The 15,552-nt window shown below is 33.5% G+C and overlaps 1 protein-coding gene across 1 annotated transcript in view; it reads right to left on the reverse strand.

Annotated features, from left to right (window-relative positions):
• The window catches only part of LOC123555054 (A disintegrin and metalloproteinase with thrombospondin motifs gon-1-like), a 51,083-nt gene extending 36,086 nt beyond the window's left edge, over positions 1 to 14,997 (reverse strand). The window contains exons 1-12 of the mRNA XM_053547032.1: positions 14,906 to 14,997; positions 14,613 to 14,657; positions 13,879 to 13,958; positions 13,377 to 13,445; positions 13,075 to 13,207; positions 12,440 to 12,568; positions 11,370 to 11,540; positions 9,628 to 9,798; positions 9,049 to 9,216; positions 8,518 to 8,691; positions 5,607 to 5,780; positions 4,332 to 4,733 (exon numbers count right to left, since the gene is read on the reverse strand). Coding sequence (XP_053403007.1) covers positions 4,332 to 4,733; positions 5,607 to 5,780; positions 8,518 to 8,691; positions 9,049 to 9,216; positions 9,628 to 9,798; positions 11,370 to 11,540; positions 12,440 to 12,568; positions 13,075 to 13,207; positions 13,377 to 13,445; positions 13,879 to 13,958; positions 14,613 to 14,657; positions 14,906 to 14,921 — 1,732 coding nt within the window. The 5' untranslated portion in view covers positions 14,922 to 14,997. The remainder of the gene's footprint in view (positions 1 to 4,331; positions 4,734 to 5,606; positions 5,781 to 8,517; positions 8,692 to 9,048; positions 9,217 to 9,627; positions 9,799 to 11,369; positions 11,541 to 12,439; positions 12,569 to 13,074; positions 13,208 to 13,376; positions 13,446 to 13,878; positions 13,959 to 14,612; positions 14,658 to 14,905) is intronic.
• Positions 14,998 to 15,552: the final 555 nt, after the last annotated feature.

Below are 15,552 nucleotides of genomic sequence, written 5' to 3' on the forward strand. Positions count from 1 at the left end.
AACAGCAGTTTCCGACTGGAAAATTATTTTCATTTTGCTACACAATTTTACTGTGCATTCTTTACCACCTTGACAAAAATAAAACGGGCTAATGTCTTCGCTGCTTTCATTAACAAGAGAATAAAATTCATGTTGTAAATGTAATTGCAATAAAGTATTTTCCAATTTCAAGTATTAAAGATTAGTAGCGAAAGATACATACAAGCTGAACAGCGGTTAGTTAATGGATGTTACCTGTCAAGCAAACAGGAGATCGAAGGTTCGAGTCCCGTCAGAGGCGTATCTTGTTACTGAACGGTTAGTTAGCCGCCAGCAGGTCAAAATGGTTAAAGATTGCATATCTGCCAGCATAAAAATATTAAGAATCGAGAAATAATTATATTCAAAGTATGTAGGTGTCTAAGTAGCCAAACTGGCTGGAATTCTGTTGGGATTACACTAAAATAAAAGAACAGTTTGTTGTATTTTTATATGTTTTAATCAAGCAATAGAATGACTTCATTTTACATTTAAACAGTTTGCAATCAGTGCAGCCATTGAAAACAAATGATCAGTCTCCACTTCCAGGCATACACCGACTTTCACAAACAATCCAGTAGTCATTAAATATGATATACACCAATATATTTAACCATTGTATACATTACCTCAATTACAGAAACAAATTTAATTCATTTTTCAAAACAGAAAACAGACTAAATTGATTTAATATTTAAATTGCTCCACGTATGCACAGTGCATTTATACACAGAGTCAGACATCCGTGGTATGTAGAAATGGATTGTTTATGCCTAAAGGCCACAATGCCAATACCGTTTTTTTTTGACACGCTATCCAATTAAAGAGAACGTTCCACCCAAGTGCAAGTTACAGTACAAACAAGATCTGAGTGGCCTTTGAACTCTTAGTGTGGCACTGCCATTTACGATATGGACCTGTGTTCTTCGGTATTTGTTTTTCATTTCGGAAATCATTTCTGCCCAATAAAACGGATTGCTTAAGACATGTCAAAGTTATTGCCGAGACAAGATCTTACATGACTTTTGTCTCCCGTCTGACGACATTGACCTTGATCTAGGGAGCCAGGAGTTAGACTTAGTGCTATGTCTTATTGAGGCAAATATTCATGCAGGATAAAAATAAGACTGTCCTATGTATGTCACAGCTACAGCTTGGACAAACTTTAAAATGATTTCTGATCTCTAAGCGTGGCCTTGCCTTTTAGAAGAGGAGCAAAGGTTTTGCTTGCGACACTTAAAGCAAACATTTATGCCAAATAAAACAATATTGCTTTTTGCGTGTCAATGTAACTGCTCGGACAAACTCTAAAATAACATTTGACTCCTAAATGTAACCATGTCCGTTAGGTTAGAGCCTGGGGTTTGGATGCGACACTAAGTCTAATTGAAGCAAACATTTATGCCAAATAAAACAATATTGCTTTTTGCGTGTCAAAATAACTGCTCGGACAAGCTCTAAAATGACACTTGACTCCTAAATGTAATCATGTCCGTTACGTTAGGGACCTAAGGTTTAGATGCGACGCTTCAACCCATTGTTGCAAACATTTATGCCAAATAAGAATGACGATTTATTTCAAACTTATGTCGAGCTTTAAAATGATATTTGACCATAAAGCTGAACATTAACGTTTTAGAAAGGGAGCCAGAATTTGCGCGGATACGCTGTCTCACTTCGGTCATAAAAGTAAGATTGTTTCATGCATGTCAAAGTTAAGACCCATGTCATGTACCACCTAAGATATATAAATAAACACTGCTTTCTACATGTTCAAGTAGTTTATTTTATTTTTCACTTGCTCTCAACAAGCCATGACTATGATATAAAAACATATTGTTTATAAGAGTCGCATCCATTAACAAACATCAGTATATACAAATACACAATAGCATCTCGATATTTGCGAATGGTCATTCTTATACAGAATTACAAGAAACTTAAAATAAATTCATACTATTGGCATTATTTGTTTCAGTTCAAAACCTATCTAAAATGGGATGTTGATGTTCACTAATAAAATACATTGTCCAAACAGTATTAAAACACCCATTACTGTATCAAATATGTGGTAGACTGATTACTGCATCCATATAAATTATAGTGCTATTCGTGCCAAAATTAAGAGTCCCTTTTACTACTTTGTTTTTCTTATTCATAGACTTGAAAAATATGTTATTTAAATATAAATAAAACACCTATCATCTATGCAGCTATGAATTCCAATAATTAGTACCAGCACTATTACAGTCTATCTGCATACATACTAAGTTACACAAGAACACCTTACAATTCTTTTACTTAAGTCAATTAAGATATGTTTACCATCAGCATGATCAAGTTATGTAAAATACCAGATAAGGCTCTAATACAGAAGTTGTGACATTACACGTTTAAGAAACCCTAAGTTGATGTGCTATATACAAGAAGTCAGTTCTTCTTTTTAAAATATCAAAGCAGGTTTTGGCAGACAACGGTTTCCGTACAATACTCTTATTTGATTTGTAAAATAATCTTTATGTTGTTTTACGTCAGTTAGGGCCGTGAAATTTTCAAGATTATTTTAAGCATATGCAAATATGTAAATAGAATCTTTATTAAACATTTGATTTTGTTTGACTGCTTTGGAAATACCATGTTGGTTAGAATCTAATTTGACTAGATTTTCTTAAATCCAAATACCCAAATACGGCTCAACAAATAATTTGAATCAAAACTTGGTCATGATACTAGAGTTACTGCAGAAAGAGTAGTTAAATTGATACATTAACTCTGAAAAGCTAAACTGTCTATATACTGTACAGTATGAAATAATGTTTGTAAAAAATGAGGCGAATCTTACTGAAATAGTTTTATTTTTACTGTTCGAAAGTCGTTCAAATTTTTACATTATTTACATCTGCTGCTTAAAAATGTTTACAAGTAAATAGATATAAGAAACGCGTCGCCCAACTGATTGTTATCACATGAAGTACAAACTGGCAGATTCTGTTAAAGTTAAAAATCTGCCCTTTTCATTTGGTAGTTAGTGGTTCATACATTTCAACTTTAAGATTATAATACCTAACACATATGGTAAAATATTGTAAGAAATGTTGTCTTAACAAACATTTGCTTGAAACCTGAACAAACTGATCATGATGTCATGTATTAACAATTTTGGGAAAGTTAACAAAACAAGCAATCGACTTTTCTAGCCAGTAATTTGATAAACCAAGGTTATTTGAACTTTTTTGACATAGAACGTTTTCCATGGGTACTATTTTTTTATCAAACAATCAATACATAATCTTGTACAATGTTAAACTATTTTCCACTTTTACTATTCCTTAGTTAACACCATCAATAAGGTGGTGACTTCAAATCACTTGCCCCTCACTGATGTGAGTTCGTGCCATACTTGTGGCCGCTAAATTCTTCATGTGAGGAAGAAGCTATCCAGCTGGCTTATGGTCAGTCTAACGTTTTGACCATCTTCCGCTCGTAATGAAACTCTTCACGGAGGGTTCTTCCTCGACTATCAAAAGTCGCAATATGACCTATCATTATGTTCTTGTGACATTATTTAAGCAAACAGAAACAAACAAATCGAACGTGTGGTTAAGGTAGTTTTACACGTTTGCTAAACCGGAAGTCATGGCACAACACCATTAAAACGGATAGCGAAGAATAAAGTCTTGACTTGGCTACGGGAACGAAAATTATCTTTATATTAATGGCAATCCGTCAGTTAATTCATTTGAACCTGACATTATAATCTTTCAAAAGATAACACATTCTATTAAAAATACTGGCAAGTAAAATGATTTCAAAAAAATGTTTTAACTTCAGATTGATATATGCGGATATTGTTAATTATTGTCTCAGTTAGTTATACGTATCTAAAAAAAAAACCAACAGCATACGGGCATTTTTTACCATAATAAAAACATATTTATTTATGACAGTGAAAAGATTCATTTAAATGTACCTTGTAGGAATATTTCTATTAGCGAAAATTTCAATAAACTGTTGTTTCCCCCTATCTTGTAAAATATCTTGCCTTATGTCCTTTCTTATTAAATAAATCTGACAAAAATTAAGCACCGCACCTTTTTGCCATTTTTCTCCATTGATATTTTTAAAAATTTTAATATGTTGTTAACTAGCTATTTTTACCAAAACATTCTTGAGTGTTTTAATAGCCGTAAATATCAAAGAGGCACTTTAGCATGAGTCATTGAATAGAATGCTCATGATTATCAAACTAATGATAAACCCGGAACTGTATACTTGATCGTGCTATAACCAATTATTAAAAATATGATATAATTAAGGATCAACACTAATTAGAAAACCACTGAACGAAGATATGCTTAGGCTTGTTCCAGTGATACAGTCGACATATACTTGATCTCCTTTGACTAGATGTAACGTAGCTGATCCTGTAGCTCCTCCATAGCCGTGTGTTGCAAGTCTACTGTCTAATTTACCCTGCTGAGAATACATGAAGACGTAAATGGAACCATTCATTCTAATGTAACATTTTATGTAATTAATAACATTACCATTTTCAATTATATTCGCGGTAAAAGAATACAGTCCGGGAATGTTACATGTAAACACTCCCGACGAAGAGTTGTAAACAGAACCTTCGTTCAGGAGAACGTCAGAAAATCGTACTAATCCATTTCTCCGCAAAATCGCAGATCCAGCCAAGAAAGCTGCCTTTGTTCCTATAAAAATAAAAATATTGTTTCACGAAACGGCAGCAAAACTATTTTGATCCTGAAGAGATATTTTAAATGCATTTGAAACTTTTTTGTTAAACACTTTTTTTTTCTCATAATTGCTAAGCATATCTAAGGCAGCTGAAAGTGGCATAAATTCTACATGTATATAACATATCAAATAATGATATAACATTCAGTTTCATTTTTACCCATTCAGATTTAAACATGCAGAAACTATAATAAGAGTTTGACTGAATTTTGTATTCATGATCAAATTATGATTATAGAATAAATTAATTTTTATTCATAACCAAAGTAACAACTTGAACGAAACCTTAATTGGTTAAGGGATAATCCAAACCATTAACGGATAGGATAAAGAAATGCAGTTTTTTATTTCTTTCTGTATGTCTCATCATCCATTACAGTTATGACCCTTGTTTGACTTGGACATTGTCAAATAGCCGAGCGCGTTGTCTTATGGGCTGCCATTGTTGACCGTGCAATAACTTTTAACATTACATAAGGCAATCTAATTAAAATTTCTTTATGAAAATGAAAGAAAGGTCAGAACACAACGCCATAACTCTGTCTAGAATGTATCTTCTTATCGGACTTCACTTTAGCAATTTCTGTACTTCATTTCTTTAATTTTTCTCAGAACAATAATTTAGCAACTACTGAACTTGAATGTAATCTAAATAAATAATAGATTGCAAGGAATAAACTAGCAGAGCACACGAAACACAACTCTGTATAAAACAATCTTTTTCAACCGTTACTAAAATGATGATAGAGTTTGAGTCAAATTGAAAAAAAAATTGTTTAGATTCAAATGACGCAAGAAGATTTCTTTTAGCTACAAAAATGGCATACTTGGACAATGTTGTTGGTTGCACATTCGTACATCTGATGAAATTCCGTCACAGAAATTTCCACCGAAGGATGGTTTCGGATTGTTACAATGCCGTTGGCGTGATTGCATTCCTCCGTTACAGCTGACAGAACAACTTGTCCATGATGTCCAGGATCCCCAACCTCCATTTGTTACTGAAATGATGATAATATGTGTTTCAATATTGTGTCAGGTTATAAAAACTATTAAATAACACTTGAATATTGTATTAATTTCAACAGAGTTATCAACATCCCCCGCCTTTGTACATTTCACAAAATTTATTGCCTGCCAATACAAAGTACTTTTCAAAGTACGGGGTAACATACTGAAAATGTCCACCAAATGGAACTTAAAATTGTCGGGAATATACATCCACGCGTTAATAAAATGTTACAGACCACAAAACCATTTACCAACATTCTTTCAATAAGCATTGAACTTCTTGGTTCTTGCATGCGACATTCTGTTTTGGCACGGGACTGTTTGGACCAAATCATTTGAATATCCATCCATTAGATTTTTTGGATTATGTGATATTTTAGAACATATAATTTATAAAATGGAAAGCAACTGACAAAAGATCATAGGCTCTCCAAAATTCACTTTATTCTTAATTAATGACGTTTGATTTCACTTTGATTCTGAAGCAATTTAAATCATGCTCTCAAGTCTGCTATTATTCTTCTTGGTTGCATTCTTTGACTCCAAAGGATCTTTTTACAGATTTTATTAACTATCACAACTATCACAACAGCAATCCTAAAGTGCCGTGTGGCGGCTGTAAAAAGTCTCCCTGTACTTGGATTCAGTGTTGATATATTTTCTGGTCCTTTAGGATCATGCAGTCCATTCAACATATGTGTAATAGAGTTCCGCTTAAGCCGGTGCTAGGGGGCGTGAGAGGTGTTGCACATTTCATTACCTCTCATGAACAGACTCAATCAAACCGAGTCTGCTATTATTCTTCTTGGTTGCATTCTTTGCCTCCAAAGGATTTTCTTTTTTTTACAGGTATATTTATAATAACATATCAATCATTGAGCAAATCTTGTTATGATGCACGTTTTTGTGCGTCTGTAAAATAGTTCTCCCCGTACTTGGATTCAGTGTTGTTATATTTTCTGGTCCTTTATGATCATGGAGTCCATTCAACATATGTGTAATAGAGTTCCGTGAGAGGTGTTGCACATTTCATTACCTCTCATGAACAGACTCAATCAAACCGAGTCTGCTATTATTCTTCTTGGTTGCATTCTTTGCCTGATCTTTTTACAGATTTTATTTGCTATAATTTGGACTTTGACAAAAACAGGTCATACCTTTATAATAACCATAATAACTAATTCATTTGATGTTCAAACTTCATTTGTTATGACTGAAGCACAGTTTCTCTTAATGCTTCTCTTAATGTTCCAACATATCCAGGAATATTCCACCACAACAATTTAGTCCTTGTCTGTACAGTTTGAAATATTAAAGAAATATTTTCTGCATTCTGTCATTTTTGTAAATGTTTCAAAATGACTACAGTAGTTCTTTATTTCATAATTGTCAAGTTTAACATATTTCTTATATCTTGATTTGGTATCACCAAAAGGTAACAGTTTTGTCAGTACTATAAAACTGGATTTTTACTCACAGAAATGCTGCAAATTTCAGCTGTATGATCATATGAATGCAAAGGTCGATATTATTGTGTGTTATATTGAAAAGTAAAAGTAAAGTTACATGGATAATGCAATATATATTTTAGGCAATTTCTGTAATAACAGAAGAAAAATATTTTAAAAATTACGCTTAACAGTTTAGATAAAACAGTATGTGACAATTATGGTTTCATTTTCTTCTTAAATATCTTTTTAAAAAAGCAAGGTTTTAGTAAAGTAGTAACGTATTTAAAGTATGTTACGGAACAACATCTCACTGTCTGACAAGTAAAGAAGCATATTGTATTGTTATAGTACAAAATAACTAATATTAATTATGTTTTGGAATATTTTCTGTATATTTCTATTATTATGTTGGGTTGAAAGTCGCACCGACACAATTATAGGTCATATGACGACTTTCCAGCTTTTGATGGTGGAGGAAGACCCCTGGTGCCCCTCCGTGCATTATTTCATCACGAGCGGGCACCTGGGTAGAACCACCGACCTTCCGTAAGCCAGCTGAATAATTGATGCAATAAAACAATGTTGAAATGGTAACGTAAGATATGTTATATATGTTGCATTATTATTCCTCCTCCAATTAGGTGTTAAAGCTATGTCTGCGAGCATTATAAAAATCGTTATTTCATTGATAACAATTAAATATATTATTCTATTCAGTTTTAGTGGTCTCAGAATTGTATTCATTGCTTTTGGTACTTGTTCATTTTATTCTAATTAAACCTAGTTTGGAGTAAAAAGATATACCATAAGAGTAACAAAATAATATTAAAGAAAACACCGAGAGACTTTAAGACCAGATCAAAACTGATTGGTACATTTAAATTGATTTGAAATCTTATGATTTTGTCACATTTTAATTAATATTCATGAATATGCAAATTAGATAATTAACACAAAAGTGCTGCTATTTAAAGACCAATGTTGTCGCTCAATTATGATACCATCTTTATTGTTTTATCACAAAACTGACCAAGATATGACTGATTATTATCCATATGGGTGTCTTTTCCAAAAAATGAACAGTTGCCATGGAAACACTGATATCACATGTAGTTCAAAAGAGGTTTTTCATTGGAACAATTTTTATTTTGAAAGTGTTGGTCCTGCCGAACAATTTGGTAACTATGAAAAACAATCTAGGGAGGGGTGCATGGTAGACATTAATTGGCCACGTACTGTTTTATTCTTCGAGAAGGCGGGGATAAAAATAGCTTACTTGGACAATGATGTTGGTTACACATTCGCACATCAATTGGACTTCCATCACAGAAATCTCCCTCAGCTGAAGGTTTCGGATTATTACAGTTACGTTGACGTGTTTGCATTCCTCCATTACAGCTGGAGGTACAACTTGTCCATGATGTCCAGGACCCCCAACCTCCATTAATTACTGAAACATAACATGATAATTTTCTATTCAGGTTTTAACTAGCAGTGTAAATTAGTTTTATAAGTTTATTGTCAGTAACATATTCATGATAGGATTGCTACCTATAGATTTGATTTATTACAAAGAATTCAAAATGATCGTGTATGGGGTATCATTGGACAAAACATTTACGAAAAAAGCCGAGGAAAGACTACAAAATGAAATTTGATATATCCATATTTACGATTTATATAATTACCAACCAGCAGCAGAAAATGATCTCTATAAATATATTTCAAATATATATCGGTTCTTATTGAACCAAATTTCTATGATACTACTTTTCGATACAGTTTATATCATTTTGATAAAACTAACCCGGGCATGATTGCATGTTACATGTCTCTACTTGATAAGGCTCCCCTTGGCAGTACTTCCCTTGTATAGATGGTAACGGGTTGTCACATGACCTTGACCTTGATCGTATACCATCTCCACACGTTCTGTTGCAACTGCCCCACGCTTGCCAAGAGGACCAATCACCATCTGTTGAAAATGATGTAATGCCTTGATAATGATTGCATTGTTATATATATGTTCCTTTTTATATATCAAACATAATTTCTTATTTGGTAATTCTTTTAAGTATATTCTTATATCTAGCAATGGTGAAAGAAATCGAATAATTATTGTATTTCATCTTGTTCTCAAATACATTTCAACTGCAGCCATTGTGCATTTGAAAAAGTACATTGGTTTATTAACAAATAACATGACATTCAAAACTGTGACGCGCTGATAATTAATTGAGTAATACACCTATCAACGCGCTGATGACGCCTATCAAAAAGCTAAGCTCTATCTGTTAAAAGGATTAAAAGAGTTTGCTTTTGTTTTAATCTGTATTATAGAAACTGCAATATTCAATATTTTTATATTTCTTTTATAGATATTTACCATGGCAGGTATTAGCTAAACATATTTGGTCATCTCTCGAGTCCCCGAAACAGGGGTTGCCATGGCGTCCCGGATATGGTGCCGAGCATGATCTATCTCTTCTCTGTAGACCAATACCACACGTGGCACTGCAGCCTCCCCATGAGTTCCAGGATGTCCACGCTCCATGTACTGAAACAAGTATGTCATTTCAAAAGATAACTGGGTAACTCAAAATAGTGTAAATTTGATATTGAGATAGGCCCTTAGTAAATGTCAGACCGAAGGAAGTCGTTGTCATAAAAATATTAAAAAAAGAAGTGGACACACTTCAACAAAATTAGAGTAGAGTACAAATTTATGTCATACTGGACAAGCAACAGACAACGAAGTGTCGTCTTATTATTCTAATCACGCAAATACTTCGCATTTTACAGCACTACATTTTATCCCGCGGGCCATATGCTGTTATAAACAACTCCCCACGGTTGTAAAGTCGGCAAAAGGGAGTTATCCGGTATTTACTAATTTTCATAAAGTAGTAACAACTGCAATTTTCAATAACAATATTTGGTCTGATTAGTAAGAAAACAGAAGTAAATATATTATGGAAGTAATGTATTTGTATGCAGATGAGATTATGATAAAAAAATAAATAATACTTTATTCAAAGTTAATGCTCTATAGATAGTGCACGTGCCTTATGAAGATATTATAAAGATAACTATAAACAGCGTAAACACTGGAGTCAGGACGATTGGAAGATGGATTACGAATTATTTACTTTTATAAACTGATTTTGAACTGGCAGTCTAATCTCTAGGCTGGAAAACATTTCCCATGGTAGAATTATTTCTACAATGGATAGAATACAAGACTTGTTTTGTCACACAGAAAATGTGATGTTCTTTGTATAACTACCATTTTGCACTGAAAACAAAGAGTATATAAACGGCATACAATGGAAGCAGAGTAGAAACCCCCATGTTTCTACAATCTTAGGATGAAATGGCTACATGTAAATTTTATTGAAAATTTATGTATAGGCTGTTTGCTCTATGTTTATATAGCAATTGCTGCGGATCGTGTTAGAATTATTAATCTTGAATTATGTACCTATCAACATTAATCGTAGAGTATTTCCTCGTATTCTGTGTTTTAATTCATGTTAAGTGTTTTTCGGCACATCTTACTATATATAACATCTGATTTAGACTACTTGGCAGACGTGAAAATATGTGCCAAGCATCGTTTAAACTATACATGCACGCTAAAATGTAATATACATATATGCACATTCAGTTAAGAACATACGAATACTATTGTATGATTTTACTTTTAGAAAAAATTTGAAACCGCTTTCATTCCTTATTTCAACTTAAACTTTAACTGGGGATACTGCACCATCCGCATTTTGTTTGTTATGTTTCGACTACATGTGCACAAGACTCTAAGATGCGTAAGTTTGTTATGTTTCGACTACATGTGCACAAGACTCTAAGATGCGTAAGTTCACAAAAGTATGGCAGCTACATGACTGAAGTTAAATTAGTGATCTATTTTCAGTATGCATCTATTATCAAACATCAGCATTTTAGAAGTAAATGGGTAACTGCATTGATTGGCTAGCACTATAAGTTCTCGACGATGTCTGTAGGATATGACATGTACACAAAACCATGCAATATCGGTTTTTATGAAATTTTCTTTCTGGGCTTGTACAAGTGAACATGTATAGCGTGAACTCTTAAACTAAGGAGTACCTGGACAAGATTCTTCGGTACAAGTCTGTGCTTGCTGTGACATTCCTGCACAGTCGTAGCCACCACCTGAAGGACTTGGTTCTGTGCATTTGCGTATCCGTGTGTGAGTACCATTACCGCATGTAGCATCACACGACGACCATGTCAACCACGTTGACCACGATCCATCAACTGTAATCAAATATATTAAATTACATTCTGATCTGAGAACCAATTTACAACTGACTTAAATGTTATAAGTGTCTTTGTTAGAGAGAATAAGGTTTATTATTTTTTACTATTTTGATAAACCCTATATCGTTCCGATATTTAGATATAAACATTGTGTATACGTATTTGTAATGATTACTCCCATTCGGCCAGTTAAAGTGGAATCATGAGCATTTTAAAGTAAATTATAGCTTATAACCTATTCCTGTAACCACTACGAAATAATAACTTTCCAAATATTACATTTCTTAATTTGACTGGGGCAGTCGTTTAAAGAAAAGTCAAATTGCACGCAGGAGATGATTCCCTTCAACTTCAGAAATATCTACCTATATGTCAGGGAAATCACTGCGTAGAAGGTTTAAGAAAAAAACACTATTATTTAGTAGTCTGACTCCTTTATTTCTAAAGCATCAACTTTAAATACTTATGCAGCATTATCGTTAATCTAACAAATTAAATGAACAACAACCGAATATTGCTTCTATGAAACATTCATCAAAACACACTTCGTGTAGTAAGATATTCAAGCTACAGAAAATAACAACCCTGGAGTTGTTTAAGTACTACATTATGTACATATGAGCCGTGCCATGGGAAAACAACATAGTGGCTTTGCGACCAGCATGGATCCAGACCAGCCTGCGCATCCGCGCAGTCTGGTCAGGATCCATGCTGTTCGCTAACGGTTTCTCTAATTGCTATAGGCTTTGAAAGCGAACAGCATGGATCCTGACCAGACTGCGCGGATGCGCAGACTGGTCTGGATCCATGCTGGTCGCAAAGCCATTATGTTGGTTTTCTCATGGCACGGCTCACATTGTGTCATGAATGTAAACAAAGCTCTAATAAAGAATTACCATAATCACACAATCCACAAAACCTCTCACAAACAGTTTTGGCATGTTGGGTGTCAGTGCAGATGTTAACAAGGCTACCGACACTTTTACAATTCATTTCTGTGCCATCAGAACATTCTTTGTCTGAAACTATAAAATATCAAATCAGTTACTTATGTACTCTCATTAATAAATAAACGAAAAAATAAATCCATAAGCTTTAATCAGTGTATAGTAACTGCTCTATAAAACATTGCCTCCAAAGATAAATTAGAACGCTTAAATACAAACAAATGAACGGGAGCCAATTGAAATATTTAGAAAACTGCAAATCCACAGGGACTTTGAAAGGACAATAAAATCTCTTCACACACACACATGATAAAATATAAGCAATCTCTATCACCACTTGGTTCGAGGTCATTTTCCTTTGATCTTTGCATGCTGGTCAACATGGAAACACAGACTGTTAGAATTAAACTATGCTGATATGAAAAAAAACAAACTATTTTTGATTTATATCAGCACGCTCATCCCACTTCCTACAATGCCTGACACTATCTAAATAGATATTGACCACGTCTGTTTGGAAGTGCCTGTTTTCAAACAATCTTTTACCTGTGATAAAGTTGTTCAAACCTATACTAGAAACTTACATGAGTGTTGACAAAGCTGTCTGTTACAGTGCTGGTTCCTGCAACATTCTAAACAAGTTCCCGTCGATGTTGATCGACCAACTATCGATCCAGAACCAGCGCTGTTCCCATCTTGTATTATCGAACTACATTTCTGCAAAATATTTATGCATATCAATACTTACGTTTGTGTTATATGTACTGATAGCTGTGTAGATTAATTTAAGACATTCGTTTAGTGTAAAACGATATTTTAAAACGGCAATTTTCATTGAATTGTTAACTTTTTAATTTATCTTGAATTTAAAAACTTTTCTCTTTACCACTTCTGGTCGGCATCCAAGTGAATACAATTTTCCGTGCGGCGTCTGAATGTGGTCGGAGAAGCAAATCTAAATTAAAGATTTTTCTTTTAAAAATCAAACAGAATTTTATCTCTATTTATTTTATAATACAATTATGAAAATACATATACTTTGACAATCTAAATATAATTTATTTTGATAATACACATATTTCAAGAGTTAATACCTTTTTCGTTTGATAGAACACTGCAAAATCTTCAAAAATGTAAACCTAAATTTGAACGATAATGATTCTTTACAAATTTAAAACTAAAGGTCAGTAGTGTGCAGATGAATTAAGAAAACTTTGTATTTCCTTTTGATACAGTTAAATACGTAGTATGTGCGTTGAATTTGTCATGTCAGATAAATCCTTGAGCAAGTGTGTACGAAAGGTAAATATTTTCCGGGACATGAACATTTTTACGCTTTAACATTTTAACCTAGGTAGTGGATGAAAGCTCATAAAATGTATGTATACCTCTCCTGCATTACAGGTTGTTGTAGATTTGCATTCGGACACGTAGGTAGCATTGGTGCACATGTAACAATCAAGGGCATCTAAAAATATAAATGACAACATTTCTAACACAAAATATGTTGAAAATTAGTATCCCTTTGCAATAATACATTCAAGAAAACAATAAAATTTCCAAACGATAAAAATGATTTATAAAATGATTTAACACTTAGCCTGCTGGCGGCGATTGGTTTTGCCTTTGCGACCAGTGCAGACCAAGATCAGCCTGCACATCCGTGCAGGCTGATCATGGTCGGCACTGTTCGCTATTCAGTTAGTAAATTTTCAGTGAACACCGCTTCGAATAATAAATGGTATTGCCCAAACTGAATGACAGAACAGTCCATTTTAGAAATTTAGCAGGCTAAGGGTTAATAATCAAGCGATTCTCAGACTATGATCTGTAATAGATATTCTAATAGAAAGTGCAACCTGACCGTTACCCGCCAGCAGACATTATCTCTATGACGTTAAAACAATAAAATACACAAACAATAGATAATGTCTGAAATATAAATTCATTTGAAATTAATTGTTTTTTAGAGATGCTTTACAGTTTACGTTTTCAAAGCGCTTGTTTTCGGCGATATATGGCCTTTTTGTGTCGGTTGCCGTAAAATCTAACTCACTCACTCATTTGAAATTTATTTAACTCAAATACTCAGAATGTTATTTGTGATTCATATTGTACATACCGGTACATGTTGTAGTAATTGTTAGGAACACCAAGGCAAAACAGTCTGAAATGTTGTAAATTCTCAATATTTAGTTTCATATAATTGCATTTATAAAAAACTTTACTACGCAAAATTGAATAACGACCATGCAAAAAAGAAGTAAAAAACCAGGAACTACATTTTTGAATTCCAACTTGTAAGTACATGTCCAAGATATTTCCCTAAAACATACAACAAACAAAAAATGGAAACAATATTAAAAGCATAGTGATAAATTATAAAACGGTATTTGAAAATGTGACGATACATACAGTGTTTAGACTCCATTTTCGTTGTTCCGTAATGGCTTGAGGTAATGTAGACAATTCACTTCTCAACCGACTTTTCCAAACGGTTGCAGTGAAATGACAATGTTCCTATTTTTCTTACCTGATATAGATAACATTGGATAACCATTACAGACATCGTGATCAACCGCTTGATTAGTAATTAATCGTGAGGTAACTGTTCTTGTTGTTCTTGTTCAAATCATCAAACAAAACTTTAAAATGGTACTTTATGTTCTTTCCCACGACACCAAAGGTTGTGAAATGTGGTATGGGTTACACGATCGAGATACGTAACTTAACTAGAAGCACAGTAAGTTGCACTGAAATGACAAAGTCCCTATTTTTCTTATCTTGTAAGGAGTTACATAACATTCGACAGATTTAAACGGCACATCGTGACAAACCAACAATCCTAGTGGTGCTTAATTAATAATTATAAAGTAATAGTCCTTAGACTATAATTCAAATTATAGAACAAAATCTTATAAAACGCTGTATGTTCTTTCCCACGACACACTAAGTTGGAAATCGTGCCTAGGGGTTACACGATCGGAATACTAAATGAAACTAGAAGCAAATTACGTCGGCAGCTAAAGACAGCTTTAGTACAGTTGATGCCTCTGCTGTCT

The sequence above is a fragment of the Mercenaria mercenaria genome, chromosome 7 (genome assembly GCF_021730395.1).
Source record: "Mercenaria mercenaria strain notata chromosome 7, MADL_Memer_1, whole genome shotgun sequence".
Classification (NCBI taxonomy): Eukaryota; Metazoa; Mollusca; class Bivalvia; order Venerida; family Veneridae; genus Mercenaria; species Mercenaria mercenaria.